Here is a 26,118-nt window from a genome sequence, read left to right as displayed (position 1 = left end):
GGGTAAATTTCAATTTATTTTGAATTGGTGAAGCAACTACCGCTTGGGTCACTTCAAATGGACTGACCCATAAAAACTTTCATCTGGAAATGTATTATTTTTTAATTATGGCTAGCAGAAGATTTCTGTTTTAAAGATCAAATAATGCTCTACTAAAACTCTATGAACCCAAATTATTGAACAAAAAGAATGACTTACATACACTCTTATATGAAAAATAATCATATATAACTAAGTAAAATGTTTTAGTGAATTTAATTTTAAGAAAATTGATAATTAAATAAAAGCTGAATAAAATTTTTTTTTCAGCTTTTATAACCAATTTTATTTAAAACCATTCATAACAAAAATTCATAACAATACCTGTTGCACAACCAGGTATTGATTTGCAAAATAGTTTCTTTTATTGATCCGTTCCTATCGCATTCATATCTCACAAAACATAAGAACTGAGAAATGTTGCCACATTTGTTGATTCATCGAACTGAATAATAAAAAATTAACTTGAATTCACTTGCTGAATTATCTCATCACAAACACTGGCAGTCATGTCATCAATTTGCCTTGATACTGTGTCATTAGAAAGTGGAATTTTTTCAATTTTTTTGCTTCTTCCATACCTATTGGAGAGAATTATCTAAATTTTCTTCAAAATGGGTTTTCTCAGCTTTTAGAGGATGTCTCTCTTAAGGTAAAGTGTATTTAAAGCAAGGCAGACAGAGCATAAACTCAGTTTGATTCCTATGTTACTTAGAATATCAAATAAACATTGCCAAATATCTGGATTGGGGAAGGAGTACTGCAAGTGTGATAGCCAGAGCTCCTGATTTGAATACTTTATTTTTCTTTGTATAGGGAAAGATGAAAACAACAGAATATGCTCTATGATTCAAGAATGGAAATGGACTTTTACACAAAATCAAGTTTACCATCCAAGAAATAAAAAAGTAGTGTTGGAAAAGTACAAATTTTTGAAATTTTATTAGGTAATTGACAATTTAAGAAATTTATACCAAAACTTAAAAAGCATAGTTCTTTTACACACCAATTTTCTTAGGTTTAACAATTTTCTTGGAAACAGTGAAGATAAAATTCTAGGGCCCATTTTAAAAAAAATTTCAATATGATTGCATATAAAACCAGTTTACTTAATAATTTAGTACAGCATTATTTCACCTTTATAGCAAAATCTAATGAAATCTTTTGCTAGTGGTAATTAGAAAAAAAAGTATTTTCATTTTCACACCTGCTTTGTTAGCTCGGTAATATGCTTATAAAGTATGGCAGAAACTTCCTATGTATATGATTTTTTAAAGTCAATACTTATAAGATCCATATTCCTCTATACCAGTACATTGAGTTTTTATAATAAAAATACAATATATTGATACAAAGGAATGTAATTCTGTACTTGGGTGGTTCAATTTGGTTTTTGATTATAAAAATACAATATATGTATATATACTGAAATATAGGAAATTCTACTATATAGAAAACTTGCTAAATACATATACTTTAATAAACTTTCATTATATATATATATATATATATATATATATATATATAAACAGCAACTTAACTGCCAAACACAATAACAGAAAAAAACATTAAAAAAAACTAATATCAATAGTCCACCTTCACGGGATCCCGCATCTACAGTATGTTGATATATTATTTGAATTTTCAAAAAGTTATATATAAAATATATACTTTTCTTCATAAATATTCAAATTAAATATGTAAAATAATCCAGCATAGATTTTCCCAATTTAATAATTAGGTATCTGATTATTATAAAGGTGAAAAGATTACATAACAAAACATTTAACTTTAATATCAGTGAGGAAAATAATGAAGGTAGAAGCTGGTAAATTATAAGTGCACCTTAAATTTGAAATTTGAATTTGAATGAATAAATTAATAATTCAATATTTACTTGAACTGATGATGGAATAAATACCTGGCATGTTTGAAGCAACTTTTTTTGAAGATCAGCATTTTCTTTTGAAATTAATTTCATTTCTGTTTGAAGGCATTCAACTTGCTTTTGAAGAGTTTCAAGTGCTCTATCTTTTGAAAGAAGCTCTTCTTGTAGTTGGTACCTGTCATATTTAAACATGAAATTAATGTTAATTGATGTCAGTTATTTAACATGATAAAATTACATCATACTGGAAGACATATTTTACTTAATCATTAACTACTTTCTATATTTTCATATATATTTTTAAGCAATAAAGATATCCATAATAATAATTAAAAAATAGTTCAGTTACTAGCCAGTATAATTTTATTGTTCAGTCAATCAATTAGCATTTTTTGACTGAAAAGTTAGTATAAGCTTTGTTCAGAAATTGTACATGACTTAGTGTGTAGTTTAGGATGTTTTAAGAAATTCCATATAGAATTTTTCTGTATACAAAAAAAATTATCATTTTTCTCCATCACGTTACTTGGAATATCAGATTAACCAAATTAATCTTAGGATAGGAGAAATTAAAAGTGATACATCCTTATTTTTTGTAAACCTATCTTACAGCATTCAAAGTAACATTTAAATCACCTTTTAAATACATACATTTTATTTTATGATGTCATTGATTGATATCATGATTAATGTTTAATTATTTTCAAAGACAATATTTAGGAATTGATATCAGTACACTTCCACTAACCAGTTTAGGACAAATTAAAAGTGATACATCCTTATTTTTTGTAAACCTATCTTACAGCATTCAAAGTAACATTTATATCACCTTTTAAATACATACATTTTATTTTATGATGTCATTGATTGATATCATGATTAATGTTTAATTATTTTCAAAGACAATATTTAGGAATTGATATCAGTGTCACTTCCACTAACCAGTTTATAGTGTATTATTTCCATTATTCAATATAAAATGTGACAATAACTTGTGCCACCCTATGAGAAAATTAAATTTGTTCAGAACGTAAATGTGTGAATGAATATGGGGGACTGAATAAATCAGTTACACATTTTTCAAATTATTTAGTAATTGTGACAAGTTCAGCTGAGAAGCTAAGCTAATTGAGAAAATTGGATGAGGGGTTGAAAAAAGTAGAACTAAGTACGAATAGGGTGAAAATAAAAGTAAAGATAAAATCCAAAAGAAGAGAAGAACAAAGTTTAACACTGGGACATGAAATTACAAAAGGCAATTATATGATTTGGGGATGGGGAATAAGTAAATATGAAAAGAAAAGAGTTAATGAGGATGCAAATAAATGCATTAAGCTTGATTGATACTCCTTTGGCGAAAATAAAATAATTTTTTATAGGTAATCAGAAAAGAAAACAAGATGAGAATATCTATGAAATCAATGTATTATCCTGGTAATGATATACCACTGTGAGATATAACCACTTAAATGATCTTTGCTTTTCATTTAAAATCAAAACCTAAACCGACAACGATTGTTAACGTCTATATGCCTACAAGCGCCCATGATGATGATGATGAAGCAATTAAACACGTAAAAGGAGATGAAAATTTAATAATAGTTGGAGACTGGAATGCAAGCATTGAAAAGGGCAAGGAAGGAAATATAGTAGGTGAATACGAGCTGGGCAAAAGGAATGAAAGAGGGGACAGACTTATAGAGTTTTGCACAAAGTATAATTTAGTAATTGCCAACACCCAATTTAAAAGTTATAATAGAAGAATATACACTTGGAAAAAGCCAGGCGATACTGCAAGGTATCAGATAGATTATATCATGGTTAAACAACGATTTAGGAATCAACTCGTTGACTGCAAAACTTACCCTGGAGCAGACATTGATAGCGACCATAATTTGGTGATAATGAAATGTAAATTGGGATTTAAAAACCTGAAGAAAAGGTGTCAGATGAATCGGTGGAATTTAGAGAAGTTTGAGGAAGAGGAGGTAAAGAAGATTTTTGAGGAGGACATTGCAAGAGGTCTGAGTAAAAAAGATAAGGTAGAAAATGTAGAAGAAGAATGGGAGAATGTTAAAAAGGAAATTATTAAATCAGCAGAAGCGAACTTAGGCGGAACAAAGAGAACTGGAAGAAAACCTTGGGTTTCAGACGATATATTGCAGCTGATGGATGAACGTAGAAAATATAAGAATGCTAGTGATGAAGAAAGTAAAAGGAACTACAGACAATTAAGAAATGCTATAAATAGGAAGTGCAAACTAGCAAAAGAAGAGTGGATTAAAGAAAAGTGTTCAGAAGTGGAAAGAGAAATGAACATTGGTAAAATAGACGGAGCATACAGGAAAGTTAAGGAAAATTTTGGGGTACATAAATTAAAATCTAATAATGTGTTAAACAAAGATGGTACACCAATATATAATACGAAAGGTAAAGTCGATAGATGGGTGGAATATATTGAAGAGTTATACGGAGGAAATGAATTAGAAAATGGTGTTATAGAGGAAGAAGAGGAAGTTGAGGAGGATGAAATGGGAGAAACAATACTGAGATCTGAATTTAAGAGAGCATTAAAAGATTTAAATGGCAGAAAGGCTCCTGGAATAGATGGAATACCTGTAGAATTACTGCGCAGTGCAGGTGAGGAAGTGATTGATACATTATACAAGCTGGTGTGTAATATTTATGAAAAAGGGGAAGTTCCATCAGACTTCAAAAAAAGTGTTATAGTCATGATACCAAAGAAAGCAGGGGCAGATAAATGTGAAGAATACAGAATAATTAGTTTAACTAGTCATGCATCAAAAATCTTAACTAGAATTCTATACAGAAGAATTGAGAGGAGAATGGAAGAAGTGTTAGGAGAAGACCAATTTGGTTTCAGGAAAAGTATAGGGACAAGGGAAGCAATTTTAGGCCTCAGATTAATAGTAGAAGGAAGATTAAAGAAAAACAAATCAACATACTTGGCGTTTATAGACCTAGAAAAGGCATTCGATAACGTAGACCGGAATAAAATGTTCAGCATTTTAAAAAAATTAGGGTTCAAATACAGAGATAGAAGAACAATTGCTAACATGTACAGGAACCAAACAGCAACAGTAATAATCGAAGAACATAAGAAAGAAGCTGTAATAAGAAAGGGAGTCCGACAAGGATGTTCCCTATCCCCGTTACTTTTTAATCTTTACATGGAACTAGCAGTTAATGATGTTAAAGAACAATTTAGATTCGGAGTAACAGTACAAGGTGAAAAGATAAAGATGCTACGATTTGCTGATGATATAGTAATTCTAGCCGAGAGTAAAAAGGATTTAGAAGAAACAATGAATGGCATAGATGAAGTCCTACGCAAGAACTATCGCATGGAAATAAACAAATACAAAACAAAAGTAATGAAGTGTATTAGAAATAACAAAGATGGACCAATGAATGTGAAAATAGGAGGAGAAAAGATTATGGAGGTAGAAGAATTTTGTTATTTGGGAAGTAGAATTACTAAAGATGAACGAAGCAGAAGCAGGAACAATATAAAATGCCAAATAGCACAAGCGAAACGAGCCTTCAGTCGGAAATATCATTTGTTAACATCAAAAATTAATTTAAATGTCAGGAAAAAATTTTTGAAAGTATATGTTTGGAGTGTCGCTTTATATGGAAGTGAAACTTGGACAATCGGAGTATCTGAGAAGAAAAGATTAGAAGCTTTTGAAATGTGGTGCTATAGGAGAATGTTAAAAATCAGATGGGTGGATAAAGTGACAAATGAAGAGGTATTGCGGCAAATAGATGAAGAAAGAAGCATTTGGAAAAATATAGTTAAAAGAAGAGACAGACTTATAGGCCACATACTAAGGCATCCTGGAATAGTCGGTTTAATATTGGAAGGACAGGTAGAAGGAAAAAATTGTGTAGGCAGGCCACGTTTGGAATATGTAAAACAAATTGTTAGGGATGTATGATGAGGGGGTATACTGAAATGAAATGACTAGCACTAGATAGGGAATCTTGGAGAGCTGCATCAAACCAGTCTGAAGACAAAAAAAAAAGGATCCAAATATGTTTTGAGGTTAAGCCTGATTTTTCTATAATAGCTATAAAAGTTGAGACTAATTATAATTAAAAACTTTACAAATCTATGCCAACCATTAAAAATTATGAACCATTCCTTCATGAACTTTTCATATTTCGCACATTTGGAATACTAGAGCAATTTCTAGAATTGTTTCGATTAATAAATTTTAGGCTAAGCTATTTATATGAATTTCTCTTAATTTTTATTAGGATATGTGAGTTAATATAACCTGTGCCTTTTCATTGGTTTATCATTTCCAAAGTTTAATGGTACAAAAAAAGGATAGCATGTTCTCTTCATTGTATTACTGTATATAGCCAACATGAATACAAAATTTCAAGAATAATTTGTAAACATTTATGCAAAATAAAAAATAGTAATTATTGATTTGTTGACAAGGAAGATTGCCTTAAAATTCAAAACATTATGGAACACATTCTGGAAGGGCCATTCAACACATGTTGAATCTTCAGTGCAACACATTGTTAATTAAGCAGATTTGTGCAATTGCAGATCTACAAGTAATGGCAAACAACCAATCTACAGAAAGTATGTGGAGTTAAGCAAAATTATGTAAAAAAATGCAATCCAAGACAAATTAATGAATTGTACTTAGTGGAGATTCATGTGGCAACACCATCATTTGAACAATTTATTTCAACATATCTTGGGAAATGTAACTGACCCAAAATAAGGGTAAATTATTTTTAATTAAAAATCAACAATTATAATTCTACAGAATAGTCAATGAAAACTGTAATTTAACAAATTTAAGTTTCTTGATACATAACAGATAAGATTTCCTTATACAAGGAAAAATCAACTTGAATTTTCTGTTTCATTTGATGAAATTATGGTTTCATTTGATCCTTCCAGATAAATGCTGAAGCAGTTCCTGTTTGTAATCTGTTGAATAGCAATCTTGCTATTTCTGTGATTTATATAATGTATAGTTATTGATCAGAATCAAGTAGTTTTATATTTATAATTACTCCAAGAGTAACTATAAAAAGTATTGATTCAATTGTGAATAAAATTGACAAATTATGCTAGGGTAGCATAAAGCTTATGGCTTTTGTGAATCACCTTTTGACTTCAAATGATAACTAAATGATTTTCCCTCCCTTTAATATTTCTATAATTTTTAGTAATTGTTAAATATCTACTCAGTCACTTTTCATTTATATATCTTTAATATTCTTCAATATTTTAATCATAAATTGATGGTAACTCCTACAACAGGATTCTTGTCCTCAAGGAGTACCTAATTTTCCAAACTAATATTAAATCACAAAAATTATTGCATCACAATTTTAAATTAGAAAACTATAGTTACTCTTGTGAGCCTGTTGTAGTTTAAGTAGAACCTACAGGTACAAACTATTGTAGGTCAATAGAAGTATTTATATAATTCAAAAGTTTTGTCTAATTTGTTACTCTGTTATATTGTTTGTCTTAAAAAGTGTATCCTTAGTTTGGAAAATAAATTATTATTATTAATTATAAGCAGATGAAGGAATTTACAACACGTAATAGAAAAAAGTAAAATATAACTAAACTTATAATTATAACAGAATATAATTTAAATTGAATATAAATAAATGAGAACTCTCTTTTATAAAGTTAAAAAAATAAATATTGTTTAAAAATTAAAAAAAAACTTTTATAACCTTGAACCTTCCATTTCTGCATTATCAGTAACCAGTTTCTCTTGCATTTTATAGCTGTCAGAAAGTCTTTCAGTTAACTGGCTATATTGCTGAAACAAAGACAAAAAATAAAATAAATCATTTTATTTAAAATAAAATATTAAAGTAAATTATTTACTTATATAATATATATATATATATATATATATATATATATATATATTAAAATTAATTTTTATTTTTCACTATTTCTTTTGTTTTTGTCTTGTTTGTGAAATTTCACAAAGATCTTTGTTTTATCAGAACATACTGATAACGTTTAATTAAAAACAACTTAAATTATTAAAAACATTCATAAGAGATGAAGAAGAGTTTGATGGATAATAAGGCTGATGTCACAACAAGTATAGGCAAGTATTGAAGTAAGATTAATTACCATCTTGAATTGGAAAATTCTTTTTCAGGGTTAGAAATTTCTCTAGTGCATCTAATCAGTCAGTAGCAAAGAAGAAATTTCAAAGAATTCCATCAATGAGATTTGTGTTTTATCATTTACAACATGTTTGTTATCCCAGACCCTTGGATGTATCTATTATATTATTAGATACTGTTGCTCTTGTTTTAGATTTTTTATCTCTCTCAGTAAACAGCAAAGATTTTTTAAATTCATAAAAGTAATAAGACACCTGGAGTTTATCAGATTAGTAATGAGTTTAATTGTAACTTAACTCTAATTGGAAAAATTATCTTAAATTTATTTAACTGAATTTTGCCCAAGAAGATATTCCATGTTAGTGGTCTTTGTTCAAATTAAAACTGTTTAAAAGAGGAATTAAGAATTTTGCCTTGTTTTTTCCCTGGCTAAGCTTTATGCTTTTCACTACACAGAACATTTCTGTGAAGCGAGAGTGCTTATATATTCAGACTCTTTAAGTGTACTAACTGCTATTCAGAAAAACCACATTGAGGATTTCCTTATTGCAAACATCCTTTCCATTCTGTGTGTAATAAATCAATGAGGACAGTGATGTGAATTTGTATGGACTACAGGGCATGCTGGTATCTCAGGAAATAGAAGCGCATATGAAGCTGCCAGAATGGCAACAATGTGTGAGAATATGGATATAATCCCTTTTTTCATGGGACAGATGTTAAAACTTGTCTAACAGTTTGAGAAACATGTGGAGTAACAACTGAAGACGACTAAATAAATACAAAATTAAATGCAATTAAAACTACTCCATATAAATAGAACAACAAAAAACTGACTCACCAAGAACAAGTGGTAGTGATTAAACAAAGAGTAGGTCACATACGAATAACAGATTCATATTTGTTAACCGTCAAAGAAAGACGAATGAGCAATTTATGTGATGAACCACTTACTGTCAAGAATCTACATTGAGGTCCTCAATATATGAGGACCTCAGAAAGAGGTATGAACTAAGAAATAATTTTGTTGCTGATTTGGAAAATGACAAAGAAGAAAAATATAGTTGCTTACCTATCTGCCAGGGGACTACTCACGAGTTTATAGTAGTAACCTTTTGACAAAGATGATAGAGTTAAATTTAACTCGAGAATCTTCCAAGTGAAGGCACATTCATCAGAACACAGAGTTCTTGATTATTTTATTTTTACTGTGCGTTTAAGGTTTTTAATTTTATTTTTTTGTGTTTATGAAAATGTCAGAAAAATTTCTACACAGTGTAAGTGTTATATGTGTGTGTTTTGTTTTACTTTTTTCTTGGTATGTTATTTTTTTGTTTTAATTAAAACGTGAGGGTGCTTTAACCCTTACATCTGATGATCAGATGATGTAATTCCTTTTTTTAAACAATGTCAATGTCAGAAGTCTATGCCCAAATAATGAAAAAAAATAATGCCCTGGGCAAATTCAACCTCACATCTGTGCAATTTCATCTATGCACATATCCTGGGTGGGCAGAAACGGATACTTTTACTTATGTTGGCCAACGAGGCAATGATTTTGCTCAGGAGCTCCCTGTGGAATGTGGGGTTGGCCATCCTTAGCTACCCAAGCTGGTTGTGGTTGTGCTTCTCGATTTCGCTGTTTATAGCAATGGCAGGGGCTGGGGATCTGTTTTGTCAATGCTGCAGACGGGGAGAACTCATCCCTGTTCCTGGTTGTAGGTCCTTATTGAGGGGTGAGGTGATGTGAGCTCTGCCAAAGTTTTGAGCCCTTAATGTGAGTCAGTTACTTCAGCCCTTGGCAGGGATTGTCCCATGGGTAAGGGTAAATCATAGCCCTTACTGCTGCTTGCGAGTGCTGGGATGTTGGTATAGTGATCAGGTAGTACCTGACTCCCTGGCTTGGGTTAAATCTGTGGGGGGAAGTGGCTGGTTGGGGTAATGCAGGCAGTGTCAGTGATTCAGGACATGCTCAATTGCTTCTCCTCCTACCTTGTGATATATTGACTGGCAGTAAAACTTAATTTATGGAAACTTCCACAATTTCTGTAGCAGAGTTCACAAAAAGACCCTAGTCAATTAGAGCCTTTGTTTTTGCAAGCGAAGAGAAGGAAGAGCATTGAATTTAGTATATAGAAAAAAAGGGTTGAATTAAACTTCAACTGAAAGGCAGTAAAGTCATACCAAAATATTTGGTGATAAAGAAGAAAGAAGGGGATTTTACAGAGATCATTCTTCTTATGATAACTGGAGGAATCACGTAAGCTGCAGGAGGACTTGTCAAAGAGACATTGAAAACTGCCATGGGGCTGTTTGTTGAGACCTTCAACGACCTACAGTCATCATGGCTACTCAAAGCTAAGAAGATGGGACTCATTGACATGAGGTTGTACCACATAGTATGCTAAATACCTCCAAAGGAATAGTTGTGGGCAGAGATTTGCTGTACTGCACAGAAGACGAAATTGTAGAAGAACTCTGTGGACAAGGAGTTGTTACAAGTCGATGACTGAACACATAATGAAACAAAGTTGTATACTCTGCATTGAATATCTTCACATTTAACAAACTTAAGTGTCCCCAAAAAATAAAGTTTTGATCTCATAGGCTAGCTGTTTGTCCATTCATCCCGACAACACTGTCTTGTTTTGGATGGTAGAAATTTGGACACACAGCAGTGCAATGCACGAGAAAACAAATATGTGCTTATGGTAACCTGTTACACCCGGATGACTCATGCTGGGACTCACTGATTTGTGTCATCTGTAATGGACATTACACTGCGAGATCACAAAACTGTCCAAATATAAGGAAGAAGTGACAATACAGGTGAAAAATCCACTCAAAAGATTAGCTACTTCGAAGCTAGAAAAATTGTGCTCAGCCGATGGCCAAAGCTCAATTTTATACACAGATTACTGCTGCTCTTGCAGCCTCCTTTAAACCCAAGGACATGATCTATGAACTGGTGTCAGCCGTATTAAATATGCTGGCCTCCTTGGCACAAATGGCACAGTCTCAGCCTTTCATCCAGAGTTCCCTGGTTCAAATCCAGTCAGGCATAGCATTTTCACATGCTAAAAAATTGCAATTTCATCCCATCTTCTTAAGCAATACCTAATGTAGACACTAAAGTCCTACACACTAAATAAATAAAAAAAAAAAAAACCCGGAAAAAAGCCTTACCAAATATAGTTGAACAGATAATTATTCAGAAGTTGAAGAATCTACCAGTTAAGGATAGCAGCCCAAAGCCATCAAAGATAAAAACAGACTGTTTAAACAAAAGAGTTCTTCTCCACCAAGAAATGAACCTTTGACCACCTACGCAGGTAAGGTAGATAGGAGATGTCTTTTCAGAGGAACAATCATCGATGTTACCATCGGTAGGTTTTTACCTGTTAACATTTATGGCTGGAAACGTTTGTGGTGGATGATTACAATCATTGGTTGATTGTATATGAGATTGTTGATAGCTTGAGTGATCATTACCAATGTGATGTTCCAGTTCAGCAGGGTCGTTTTTTGCACAAGCATGAGGACTGGAAAAAGTTTGTTGATTTTCTTTCGGCCAGACTTTGTGTCTTGGCTCAATGTATGGATAATCTGGGTCTGGAGGACCTGGCAGGTCTGCTGGTGGCATCCATAAATGCTGCCAAGTGCTCAGTTTTCCTAGTCCTGGTCAAGAGGTTGGCTCCATGGTGGAGCAGGAAATGTCAGCATTGAAACAGGCTGCTTGTCGTTTATGGAGACCGTCTCAGCATAAGGGTGATCCAGAATGGCAGGCAGTACTTGTTGCTGATTATCAAGCTAAACAATCTCTTTATTTTCATAAGGTTCAGATGGCAAAATTCCTGGCGTTTCTTTGTGCATGAGCAGGGGAACAAGGATCCCTGGGGAGTCATTTATAGATTTATAGGACACAAATGTAGGAAGGATGTTCTTCTATCCGCCTTCTTGACTAGGTTAGGTGTATTACTGGATTTGTCTGGTATATTACACAAGTTACTTAACGAATTGCTGCCTGATGGCAATGAAGTTGGTGAGATCGCATACCATCTGTGGATTCGTGTGAGGTTGCTCAGTTTTGCGACGATACAGTGTTCTTGGAGATTGCTGATGCGATTCAGCCGACGTACCTCAACAATCTCCAGTTTATCTGCAGTGTGAGTAGGGGGAAAGTCCCTGGCTTTGATGAGATAACTGCAGAGCTCTTTGTTGGCTCGGTTGGGGTAAGTGTGGGATTTATCAAAGGCGTGTTTAATAAATTATTGTGTGGAGGATATTTTCCAATTTGCTACAAGAAGGGGGTTGTCTGTTTAATTGCTGTTTAAAGGAGGTGACATGGATCCCACAGTTACTTTGTTGTATAGGCCTCTGACATTGCTGCCGGTTATTGGCAAGGTCTTCAAAAAGGTTTTGTATCTTCCTATAATGAGAGATTGACCTCGCAGGATACCATACTCTTATGTGATGAGTGTGGTTGCTGATTGTGATGAGGAATATGTACTGGGAATTTTTCAAGATATTTGTGGTGTATTTAACAATTTATGGTGGCCCTCTGTTATGCATCAACTGCAAAGGAGAAAATGTACTGTAAGTGAATTGCAGGTACTGCAAAGTTAATTTAGTAATCAGGATGTGCTACTCCGTGTGGGTAGCCATGAGGTTGGCAAGACACTGTCTAAGGGGTGTCCCCAGGACAGTGTGTTGGATCCCCTGTTGTGGGTGGTGGAGTTTGACTCGCTCCTGCGGCTGAAGTTGCTCAGTGGATGCCTTGTTGTAGCTTCTGCTGATGACAGGCTCCTACTGGTCCTAGAAGTAAGAAGCTTTTGTATGTCACAAAGAAGGCTTGTAATGCCTTCTTTGGAATACGATGTGTGGTCAATCTTGATTGGGGTCTAAATTTTAAGACAATGAGTATCTTGTATAAGGGCGTCTATGAGGCAGTTATGTTATATGCAGTGCCTGTTTGGGCGGGGAGGCTAAAGTACTAAAGTTATCGAGACATATTATTAAGGGCTCAGCGCCTAATATTGTTGGCGGTAACTGGAGGTTATCGCACTATTTCATGAGAGGTGATCTTGGTGATTGCAGGCATGAAGCCGATAGATCTGATTGCATCTAAAGTCAATAGAGGTGTGTTGCTAAGAAGTTAGGAGAGCTAACTTCTGAGAAAGTTTGGGAGATAGAGCAACATGACAATGCCTTGTGGCAGGCCATGAGGGATGAGTTGGAAGACGAGCGTTACATGTATGATCTTTTACCGAATGTTGCAGATTTTAGGGTGCCTCTTAGGTTCATCCTAAAAAATATTTGATGCAATTACTTTCTGGGCATGATGCTTTCCAGATAGACTCCAGAGATTCAGTCTGGTAGACTCAGGTATGTGTCCACAGTGTGGACAGTTGGATACTGATTACCATGTGTTGTACAATTGTGCGAAATCTATCTTTTGCACATGGAGACCATTTGCCGGCTAAATATTATCTGGTTGGTATTTGACCTCTGAGAGAATTGGAGGAGCCAGGCTGAATGGGCGATCATAGAGAGCCTCCTTACGTCTGTGGTGTGTGATCAGATTGCTGAGGAAATATAGATTGGATTTACTTGGGTTTTTACTTTTTACATGCATGTGTTGTTATTTTATGATTACTTAGCAAATTTTTGTTTTATTTCTTTTTGATCGCTTCTTGGCCTCTGGCCCTGTGCTGTAAAACTTGTATTTACTGCTACTGGTAGCGATATATTGCTTCAACAAGTACAGCGTGCCTATGTTCATGTCGCGAAGCTGACAATGATCACTGGCTGTCAGTCAACCTGCATTGCTGTGGTGTTTAGGCAATACAGCTGCGTAGTGTGTTGTAGAAGTGCCACTGTTGGCTAAATAAGCAGTTTCCTTTGATTGAATCGTGTCCCCATTTTCATATGTTTATGAGGCCAGTAAATGTTTTTGATCCTCTGGCAGGTTCGGGAAGCGATTTCGCTCCAATCTCGCCGGTGGTCTATATTAGGAGCTTTTAAGCTTTGACTTTTTCGAAGCCTCACTTGAAGGGGTCTAGCTCAGAATCCGAAGGGATAGGGCAGATTGAGGGTATGCGGTCCGCATGGGCCAAAATATCCTCAAAAAAGGTGTCAAGGATATCGGTCGAGTTTAGACAGTTGGTCGACTCGTACCTTTCTGAATGTTCCTTGATGGTTGCTAAACTGGTGTTGAAAAACGAAAACTTCCAGGGCGCAAACCGAGCCCTTGATTAGGTCATTTCTCAACTGTTGAGCAAGGTGGATTTGGTAGTGGAAGGAGTTAAGAACTTCAAACCAGAAATTGGAAGGGTCCTTGGCAAGATCTACACTTCTCTGGAAGAGAAGGTAAAAATACCTGTCTCCTTCCCTGCGGTAACAGCCGCACGGAGGCCTAAGAGGGTTAGTTCCCAGCCGCCGGCTATCAAAATTAAGCGGACCACTGTCAAGGTGATCCCTGTGACGCCTGGTCCGGGGTCTTCATCTGTGATGACGGAGCTGACCCTGAAGAAGGTCCTGGACCCAGAAGAAGGAAAGGTTCCAGATTCTCCGGGTCACAAAAACAAGGGACCATGGAGTCGTCTTAGAGGTTGTTAATGAGCAGCAGTCAAAGCGGCTGCTGGAGGCCGATGTTCTTAGGAAGAACGGGCTGAAGGCTCAGTTGCTCGGCGAGCAAGGGCCGCAAATATTGGTTTACGATTTGCCAAGGGCAACGAGTGTGGAGGAGTGCGAAATCCTCAGCGCTATACAAAGCCAAATTCCTGTGTTGGATATGTCTGTCGAGGACTTCCTCAAGGGAACCAGGGTGGTTCGGCAGTTGGGGTCCCGAAGAACCACTGGATAATTGAGACCTTGCCAAAGAACCGGCAGGACTTGGCGGCCGGTGGTCGGCTGTTCCTTGGGTGGACCTCTAGCAGGATTTTCGACCATACAGAAGTACCCCGGTGCTTCAAATGTCAAGGTTTTGGGCACACACCGCTGTAGAGCACACTTGGAGATGTGTGGTCATTCCGTCTTTGCTGGGCACAGGGCAGTTAACTGCCCTAAAAAGATTGTGCCTGCAAAGTGCGTTCCCTGTACCTTGGTGAAAGGCTTTAATGCCGGACGCCGGACACCGGGTCGGGGGCAACAATGCAGATCGCATGACACAGCCCGGGCGAAGATCGTAAACAATACGGAGTATGATGACGCCTGAATTGGGGGAAGCTTTCGAGGACGGTCGTCACCATGTAGAACGCTTGCGCCTGGGACAGTTAAACCTGCATATCGTTCCCGGACGGCCACCAATGAAGCCATGAGTTTTCTTGAGAAGTAAGACCTCAAGGTCCTCTTGGTCCAGGAGCCGTACACGGTCGGGGATAGGGTGGTCGGCTTTCACGGGGTTGATGTTATTCATTCTCGTGGGAAACGGCCGCTTTCTGCGATCGTGGTTGGCTCGGTCTCTCCGATGGTTGGGTGTCTTCTGGATGTTTCAGTTTTCTGATGAGCAATTCACCGTCGTGCGAGTCACGACGGGTAAGCTCTATGTTGTACTGGTGTCGGGATACATCCAGCTTGGATGGAGTATCGATGACTAGTTGGTGAAGTTGGGGGGGGGGGGGGATTCTGGACGGTCTCCCGGGCATCAGAGCGCTGGTTGCTCTGGACGCTAACGCCAAGTCTTCCGCTTAGGATTTACCATTCACTGACTCCAGAGGCGCTGGTTTCGCATAGTTCGTTGAAGCCAGAAACCTCTACTTGCTTAACGAGGCAGAACAATCATGGAACTTTCTCTTCCGAACTGGGGGAAAGTTACATCGACGTCACCTTGGTGACGGACGATATGCTTAGCTGTACAAGTAGTTGAACCGTCTGGCCAGAGGGCAGTGTGAGTGATCATAGGATTATAACCTATGAGATCTCTTACGGTGGTGGTCCAAGAGCTCCAGATTCGGGTCGCTATAACCTAAGGGGCCTAGATCAGCACAGGCTGCGGCACGAGTGTGTGGCTTCCTTACAGTGATTGGAATGGCGCATGGAGCATAGGGAGGAGGTAGAATTGATGGCTGAACAATTCGGCCAGGCCATCAAGACTGGCTGCGATAGGATCCTACGGCGAACTCGGCCAATGGACGGACCCTTGAGTAGTGGCTAGTCCGCTGATCGGAGAGTACCTGGAGCCATCATGACCGCTGCTTCCGGGGAGCCGTCTGTTAATCGCAGGCGGAAACCCGGGAAAAAGTGGTGATCCTCTGACTTTGGCGTGCTGCGCACAAGAGCTAGGTCCGCTAGAAGATACCAGCGTCGCCCTCTAACGGGGATTATCGTCGATGACGTGCGCGTTGAGGGTCTGCGGACCTACCGGCGCGCCCCCTAATGTGTACGTTCATTCCATCAAGACATGAAAAACTCAAGTTTTGGCAAGACTCCATGCATGAGTTGCAGCGCAATCCCTGGCAGTTAGCGAAGTTATGTTACCGGCCAAAGCCATTGCATGTGCTGTCCAGTATTCGATGCGGGTTTGGTGGTCGTGACCACACTTTAACATCTGTGGCGACTTACCAGGCGTTCCTGGATACTCTGTTTCCAGATGCTCCGGAGGGTGGAGTAGAAATCGTTGTTAGGGCGGGTGAGACACCATTCACTGACGTATGGGCTGTGGAACCCGTAGATATAGACACTGAGGTATAGGCACTGAGAAAGGCACCGGGAATTGACCTGGATATTTACTATCATCTGCTGCCTATCATAAGAAAGCCTCTTGGCAGACTGTTCTGAGGGTGTCTAAACTGGAGTTGCTTTCCAACTTGTTGAAAGGTGGCTTTGGTGACAGTGCTCTTAAAATCAGGAAAGGATCAGAGTGAGGTCAGCAGTTATCGACCCATCAGCCTCTTGCCGGTAATTGGCAAGTTGTGGAACGGCTCTGGGAAAGCATCAATATGAACTCATTTCTAATTCAAGGTCAATATGGCTCCATGAAAGGGGTTGGCACCGAGGATTACATCTTAAATGCTCTTGCCGAGGTGGAAAGCGCCGACTGTAAATATGTTTTGGCAATATTTATTGATGTAGTGGCAGCATTTCCTTTCTTGTGTTGGAGTTCTGTCCTCTATGAGTTGAAACGCTGCAATGCTCCCGTAGCCCTGCAGGCCGTAGTACGTGACTACTTGTCGGATCGCACGGCTGTTTAAGAATACGCTCCTAGTTGTGGAAAAATCCGTCAACAGGGAAAGCCCGCAGGGCTCCGTTCTCGGCCCCTTGCTGTGGAACCTGGTATTCGATGGATTTTTGAGACTGACATCCCCGGAAGGGGTCACAGCCCAGGCTTTTGCCGATGAATGTCTCCTGTTAATTCGTGATAATTCACGACCGCAACTAGAAGACCGAGTGCAGGCGGCTTTGTTAATTGCAGAGTGCTGGATGGATATTCAAAATTTAAGGATTTCTATGCCCAAGATGAAGTTTATGCTTCTCAAGGGTGCAGACAAATCATCATACAGTCGTAACCCTCGTATTAAGTATAAGGGCTGTGTAATCAGTCGAATTCGAGTTCATAAGTACCTAGGTGTTTTATTTGATGAAAAGTTTGCTGTTTAGCAACCACATCAGGCAAGCAGTGCGGACGCTGTCTCTGTGACGCATAAGCTTAGGAGGATTGCTCGAAAGGATTACGGACTATCGAGCTGTCATTTGTACATGGTGTACCGAGGTGTCTTCGAAAGTATGACCTCTTACGCGGCGTCCGTTTGGGCGCATAGTTTGGAAAGAAATCGAGCTCTTATTCAAAATTTAAGGAGTGCCCATCGCACAGCCTTAATTGTAGCCATTGGTGTTTTTAAAACAACCTCCTACGACGTTACTACTGTATTGGGAAAGGCTCTCCCAATTGATTTAGTGGTGAAAGTTAAGGCGGCCATGTGGAAATTGCGAAGAGGCGGTGAGGCCGAGGTATTTGGGATGCGGTTTAGAGCCGAGCGTGTACCGAAGTGGAAGGGTGATCTCAATGCACCGGTTTTAAATTTCAAACAGTTGCCCATCTCCAGCCTGCGGAGGTTGCTTTACAACCTCATGATGGAAGCAAGAATGGCAAGCACGACTAAGGGAAGGTTCTTGTATAGATCTGTACAAGAACTGGGGGGGATGGTATGCCTCTCCTTCATTTTTGAAGGCAACGGGAGCCCAAGTGCTCTCCTACCATATAAATTTAAACCAATATTTGTTTCGGTTCCACCTGGCAGCTGATGAGTTGTGTGTCTGCAGGGAGGTCCAGTCGAACAAACACATGATGTTCGATTGCTCGGCTCTTGTGGGGGGCCAGGACTCAGGCCACTCTGGAACTTAGAGGTTAAGGGGAAAATTGGTCACCTCAATTGGCGAGTCAATGTGGCGAAAACTGCCTTATCGGACTGTGTGGGAGTTTCTTGATGCAGTTGCTTTGTTCAACCGACATCAGTAGTTTACCTAAGGGAAAAGACTCCTACCACGCTGCTGTAGGAAGCTAACCGAGAGATATGGCTGGCTAGCAGTCAGATTAAGGCTCCAAGCGCTTTAATGATGGACAGGTACTTGCTGGCATTCAGTGGCCTAGGCGTGGCAAAGAATTGCTCTCTTTGACAAGATATATGACAAGTGGGTCGTGGGACACACAAGCGAGTGGTGTATGGTATCACGCTTTTAGGTTAGCTCTAGCTTGTTATGACACTGGTCGCTAAACTGTTTCGTGGCACAGACATTTAGTCTTATGATTTAGGGCGACCGAATACAGTTGTGGTGGGAAAAATGCCAAGCAAACTATTTGTTTCTTTTGTCATTTTTCGTTTCAAGTTTCGATTCACTCTTTACCATAGGTAGGTAGTCGTGAATGCAGATCCCTATTTTGATCAGTCTTGTTTAAGACTTCAGTTACTGTTTTTATTTATTCAGTATTGTTTAAGACTTTTACAGTTTTGTTTTTGTTTGTTTAGGTAGTAGTACACCAATGGGAATGTCATGAGTGGCATTCGCACCAGTGGCATCCTGACTGAGGCAAGAACAAGGCTGTGAGATGCCTTTTGCTGAGGCTCTGACGATGACCTCTGGTAAAGCTACTAATGGCTAGGAATGGAAGGGGTGGTGTGGCTACCTCACTGCCACATGAAGGGTGTCGTCCCTATGGGGTCAGGATGCTCTGTAATGACTTTGAGAATTGGCTTATCTTCTTTAAAAGTTGGGTAATCTCAGGAGCAAGCTGAATGTGCTCCCCCACAGTTAGAAAATTTTTCTTACTGGCAGTTCATGTCACTGTGACCTTCTTTGGCACATCGAGTGTAGATTATAGTTTTTGAACAAGATGTTGTAGTATGGCCATACTCTTGACACTAAAAATAGCTTCGTGAGTTAGGGATGAAAGGTTGTACTCGAACCAACAGGTAACCTACTTTTATCTTCTCTGGAAGTACTGGAAGATTAAATGTTAATACAAGGAAAGGTATAGGTTCTTCCATTCTGCTTTGTCGTTTCGTTATTCACTCCAGCAGAGCACAAGCGTACTGGAGCTCAAGCTAAATTCAACTGGGTGCCCAGAGAACATTGTTCGAGACTCATTATATAGAGCCATTCACTCATTGGCACAATACTATCCACCTTGGGTTAAGGTTGTGTTTCATAAGATGTCACAACACCACCAATTGTAAATGTAAGAAAAATAGTGTAGGATGTTGTTGTGCAATTGTGTAAGGGTATATGTTTTTTAATTTATGTAGTGTTCTTGGTGTAACGTATGTGTATAGTGTAAATCATTCTGCAGCTCTGTATATAGTGGGAAGAAAAGCTGCAGAGGCTAGGCCCATGGGGATGCCAACCCCCAAAGACTAGTTTGCTAGTGGTTTTATCAGGGAAAGAAAGAAATTTTTTCTTTTTCCTTTTTTGTTGTTTGGGAAAAGGGATGACCTTTGCATTTGATGCCCCCAAAAAATATAAAAATAAACTAAAACATAATATCTAATTATAATAAATTATACCTACCACTATATCCTGCTTCTCTGCTTCACTGCATACTATTATTTTTGGTATCTCTTTTTCCTTTCCACTACCACAAACAATGATTTTAGGAAGCGTATCTTCTAATAACACCAATTTTTCTTCTTCTGATGGAGTTAAATGTATTTGCCCATCCTTATCAGATATGAGCTACAATCATAAACATACAGTGAGAAATTAAACTATTAAAATTCTGATTTTTATTCATGTAGTAAAAACTGAGAAAAAAGTTTACCAGCATTGGCATGGAGTTTAAAACTTTTAAAATTCCCCATATCTGAAAAATTTGAAGATCATGTTTAGTATATGTCCTTACTTACTATCTTATTTTTTTTAAAAAATGTATTTTAGATTGATCTGTAAAAGCATTAAGTTAGAAAAATTAACAGAATTCTGCTTTTAACATGTTCCGTTCTTGGGGGCCGAACGTTAATTTCTCCTGATGTGGTATCAGATTAATCAAATTCTCAGTACATTTATTTTATAGTTTATTGCTTCTAATTATTTTATTATGAATGCAACTGCACTGAGAAACTTAAAAAAACTTAAACTTTATATATTCTATTTACTGGATTTGAGAAGTACAGTGTGATATGAAATGAATCATATTATCAGTGTGGCATCCCTATTGCGTAATATGAAATACCTTTTTATCAACCCTTACTTATTGAAAAGCAATAACTTACCAAAGAACTGCAGAGTCAATATGCATGGTGACTAAAATATGGTCTATTTTTTCCTAATTGTTATATAATTTTATCAAATTCTTTTCATAATGATTCATTTCTCAAACTCAAACCATAATTTTATGTGACAAATTAAATAGATTGAGAGATACAAAGTCAACTAAATGACAACACACATATAGTATAAACTCATGAACACAGTCAGAATTTTAGCACTTTTGATTCATGAACTTCAAAATTTTGAAAAATACAAAAATCAGATGGGGGTAATTTTTTTATTTTTTCCAATAAAAAGTCTCCTTACTGGGACATATCAGAAACAGCATATATTTTTATGCTAAAGATTAAAAAGTAAAAATGAAATTAAAAACTATTTGTATCCGACCAATCTGATTATATATCCTGCAGAAAGTATTACAAATACAAACAAGATGCAAAATGTGCTTTATGTAATAACAGTCAATTTTTTAGTCCTTAATATAACTTTTTAATGGTATTGAAGTCTTCCAATATCTTTCTCGTATTCTTGTTTACAAAGCTTTTTTCCAAGAACTCCTTTTCTCCTACGTTTTATATAAATCAAGATGGACCAGTATTTATTTATTTTTAACATTCTTTCTATATCGTACAAATATGATGGGGATCTTTTTCTAGATCCTTTATTATTGACTCTTTTCAATGAACCAAATTTAGAAATGATCTAAAAAAGGAAATTTTGTTCCATTAAGTGGAAAAATAGCAGGGCTATTTCATCAAAAGTAGATATGCATTTGCAGAACTAAGCCTAATGTATTACCGGGTTCACTTATAATAAGATATACAGGCCATGCAAGTCCAAAATAGTTTGGCAATATAAGTTACCCTTTGAATTATGACTCTTAGCAATGATGTTGTGCATAAGATAAGAAAGTGTCATCATTTTTTTTAAATATTAAAAATTTCCAATGACCGGCTTTCAGATTATACAGAAATTGCTCTTCCTGCAGATCTTTTTGGACTTTTTTTCGTGCAGTTGCCCATATCAAAGGATTTTCCTTTCTTTTTTTTCTGTTTAGCCTTCGGAACCACTGTAAGGTATAACTTCAAAAGATGAATGAGGATAATATATATGAATGTAAATGAATTATAATCTTGCATAGTCTCAGGTCGACCATTCCTGAGACATGTGGTTAATTGAAACCCAACCACCAAACAACACTGGTATCCATGAGCTAGTATTCAAATCTGTATAGAAGTAACTGCCTTTACTAGGATTTGAACCTTAGAACTCTTGACTTCAAAATCAGCTGATTTGCGATGACGAGTTAACCACTAGATCAGCCCATTTCATCATTGGAGGCTGCATACCCATACTTATATACAATGTGCTTTATAAAATACAGAATAAAATATTAAACGAACCTTGTGACAGAAAATACACAATTAACCAAGATCAATAGAAATACATTATTTGACATCATTTTGTGCCAGAAGATATGTCAACAAACAGTTCCTATGAAACAATTTTCAAGAAACAAGACATTTTCAAGAAAAAAGATTACTGTATTGTTTTAAAAATTATAACAAAATACACAAGATTATTCAGCAAACTAACAGTTTAACTGCAAGGAAAGAATTGGATACTATATTAGACAAATCATATACAAAAGTTTTTTGTCACACATACAGGCACTATACAATAAATCACCTCACTAACTGCATTCATATACAGGAACATTGATCACAGCATAAACACATTACAACAAATAGCATACAGTAACAAGATCTCAACTCACCTGAACAATATGAAATTTAACAAACACATTAAATTTGACAAAATCAGCATACTAAAGAAACAAAACATACTCAAACAAATGCCTACATATTAAAGCAGTTTCATCACAATCAATCATCCCAACCACAGGATGTACCATTAATACAATAGTAGCAGTAAATTCACTAAAGTAAAAGCTGTATAATTGTCGCAGAACAAGATTCTGGAAAAATCAATTTCCATGTAATTTGAGAGTTATTAAAAATTATTACAGTTTCAAATTGTTATCACATTTTATATTGTTGATCAAATAAATATATTGCAGATTAATTACACAAATATATTATTAATTAAATATTAAATTAAATATTTTTAATTAATCACAAATGCAATGTCCTGTAATCATGCTGTGAAAGAAAGAAATACTTTGTACAGTAAGTAGTGTTGATGTGCCTGTGGATGCAGCCTATATAATTTACAAATGAAAACCACAACAATCTTTGGTCTCCAGGATTGCTACTCCATTCACTCTCAGAAGTAAATAATCCCTGAAGGGTACCAGGTGCTTCCCTGCTAGGAACATTTTTCCCCTAATAATTAAATAAGAACTGAATGGAAAATATTTAGCTGCATATAATTAAGCAAAATAATGTTAATAACCTTATTAAGAGGATTGGTTTTATACAATTTATTAATAGTACTAAATAAAAAATCGATCTTAGTAAAGATTTGTTTAACATCATTCCATTTTTTCTACCAAAAAAACCATGGGCATTTCCTTAATATCAGTATAAAGATTAAGAGCATATATTTATTAAATTATATGAAAAAGTGAAGACAGAGGAATGGTGAAGAGAGAGGATTGTAATATTTTAATTGACAAGTACAAGATCAAATCTACATGGGCAGAATATTTTTCAGGACTGTTGAATGGTGTTCATGATGAATAAAAGGGGAACTGATGGTTGGGGATTAGAGGAATGTGAGAGAAATGAAGATCCCTAGTTTGGAGAAGGTTGTTATAACCATAACTATATTTTAAACTCTCAATAACCATTGAGAGTTTAAAATATATCAAGGCTGCCAGTGTTGGAGTGAGGTTGAGAAAGTGGTTGTGGGTGTTGATTGGGGGAGATATGGAAGAGGGAAGAGATTCTGGAGGATAGGAGAGAGAGTTTCTAATTAGTTTCAATTCACAAGAAGGGAGATGTAATAGAATAAAACAAATAAAGAGGCATAGCTATTCTACACACTGCATGCATTATCTTTTCCACTGTGCTAACAAACATACTCAAGCCTTATGCTTTGTTGGTGGTAGGAGAGTACCAAGTTTGGTTTAAAAGAAATAGATCAATCATCGATCAGTTGTTCACAGCTACTTGAAAAAAGAATTGAATATGAAAAAGACATTCAATTATTGTTCATAGATTTCAGGAAGGCATATGACAACTTGCGAAGAAATAAAATTATTAGAATACTGAGTGAGCTGGGAATTCCTGGTAAGTTGATCAGGATGATTGGTGTGTACCTTGATGATACTGATAACTGAGTGAAGATTGGTGGTGAGCTAACAAAATGTTCCAAGATTTGTACTGGTGTGAGACAGAGAGATATTGTGTCACCCTTGATTTTTAATTAGGTGTAGCAATGGGTTTACAAGAAGGTGTGTTGGAAAGAAACTGAACTGCTTGGAAGGAGACTGCATTTGCTGGCGTATGCTAATGATGTGGTGATGATTGATGAAAATAAAATTGTGTTAGAGGAGATATTAGTACCTTTTGAGAATAATGCAAAAGCAATGGGTCTGGAGATAAATGAGGATCAAACATAGCTGCTAGAACCTTTGCACTGATAATATACAGGATGGTGTTATGTCTGATTGTGACTTACAAATGTAAAATGCAGGCATTTAAGACAGGAAAATAAACTAGTACTATTTGAAAATAAAGTGCTGAGAAGAATCTTTGGAACTTTGAAGGATCGAACAACAGGGGAATACGGAGTGAGGAAGAAGAGGAAGTTGGATGAGATGTACAATGCTGATGGAATTGTGAAGGTCATGTGGTCAAAGCAGAGGAAGACAGGAAACTTTCAGAGATGATGAGTCATAGAAGACGAAGACCTAGATGGAGATGACATGATGGTATCAGGGAGGATTTTGGTGAAAAAAAGGTGGAGGTGGCAAAGGAGATTTTTTGTTGCAGGTCAAAGACCTTTTGGAGATTGTTTGAGGAGATTTTTGTTGCAGGTCATAGATCCATGAGATCTATCAAAAACCAGGATAATGTAATGTAATGTAACATGAAGAAGACTTATAACAGCCTAGAAAAGACAACACCATCTATAAAAAAGTCGAGAAAATTATTGGCAAGAATTGGATCAGACAAATTAGGTGACCTTATATGTATTATGTACAGTTTGTACATAAGTTTCTTTTTCAGTTTCAGTTTCTTTTTAGAAAAAGAATTTTTTTCAAAAACCATGTTAGTATTTCTGATATCATGAACTCTACTATGTATTTCTATATAAATAACAAATAAATGTAAAATATGAATAGACTGGCTTGATCTTTATATGTTACTATCAGGTAACTGAAAAACAACTCTGGAGTTTCAAGAATGAATTATGCAGCACTCATTATTTTGCAGCACTCAACAGTGTTTTAAGAATAATTTTGAAGCGACAACAATTAAGTTTTAATTTACATATTCTTGATCAGGCAGCAGCTGTATTAGATTGTTGGCCAATCTGTTATGAGCCCGGGCTTCAGTACCAAGGCGTCACCAAAATAGAAACTCAGTTTAATTAACCTAATGATAAGGCACAAAAAAATCAATTTGCCTAACAGCTATGTTAGACTATTTCATTTCTGTTGATGAAAACTTACCTGCAGCGCATTTTATTTTGTAATTAAGTAACATTTCATGATCATAAAGTCGTGAATCGCCACAATTGCCAAGTTTGGGACTCCGGAAATCCACACGATTTGATGGAATTCATCCACAACTTCATAAAATTAAAATATGGTTAGTATAATGCACAATCAAATTTTTGGTCCTTTTTTTCAGTGAGCAGACTGTTACAGACATGTAATCAGACATGTTAGAGAACTTTGTGTTTCTATAAGATTGAAGTTATGGACGGCCTAATTTTCCAACAGGATGAAATCCTCCATAGCATGCAGAAGTTGTGTGGACTGTGCTCGATGACAGGTTCCCAGAAGGCTGGATAGTCAGAGAAGCTCCCATCGCTTGGCCATGGCGAAGTACCAATTTGATGTAGACTGATTTCTTTCTCTTGCTATGCAGAAGACATCGTATATCAAGAAAAAATCCAGTCACTCGACAACCTGCGCTAAAGAATAACAGCTGCTGTGGAAGCGATTCCTGGAGACATGCACAACAGGGCATGGAATGAGGTGGATTATTGGTTTGTCATTGCAGGGCTGCAAATGGTGATCTCAGTTACATTAAAAGTTAAAAAGATTTGGACCTTTTACTGTCATGTAATAATAAATTGCATATATTAGCAATTCAAATTCTAATACAGCAAATTTTATTTAAAAACCACAGAGTTAT

The 26,118-nt window shown here is 36.5% G+C and overlaps 1 protein-coding gene across 1 annotated transcript in view; it reads right to left on the bottom strand.

The window, feature by feature from the left end:
* The window catches only part of LOC142325700 (uncharacterized), a 118,513-nt gene that overhangs the window by 51,714 nt on the left and 40,681 nt on the right, over positions 1-26,118 (bottom strand). Inside the window, exons 10-14 of the mRNA XM_075367728.1 lie at positions 23,020-23,130; positions 22,563-22,613; positions 20,087-20,251; positions 7,673-7,761; positions 1,937-2,102 (exon numbers count right to left, since the gene is read on the bottom strand). Of these exons, the coding sequence (XP_075223843.1) occupies positions 1,937-2,102; positions 7,673-7,761; positions 20,087-20,251; positions 22,563-22,613; positions 23,020-23,130 (582 nt within the window). The remainder of the gene's footprint in view (positions 1-1,936; positions 2,103-7,672; positions 7,762-20,086; positions 20,252-22,562; positions 22,614-23,019; positions 23,131-26,118) is intronic.

This window comes from Lycorma delicatula, chromosome 5 (genome assembly GCF_047948215.1).
Source record: "Lycorma delicatula isolate Av1 chromosome 5, ASM4794821v1, whole genome shotgun sequence".
Lineage (NCBI taxonomy): Eukaryota > Metazoa > Arthropoda > Insecta > Hemiptera > Fulgoridae > Lycorma > Lycorma delicatula.
This window is presented reverse-complemented; position numbering and strand designations above follow the sequence as displayed.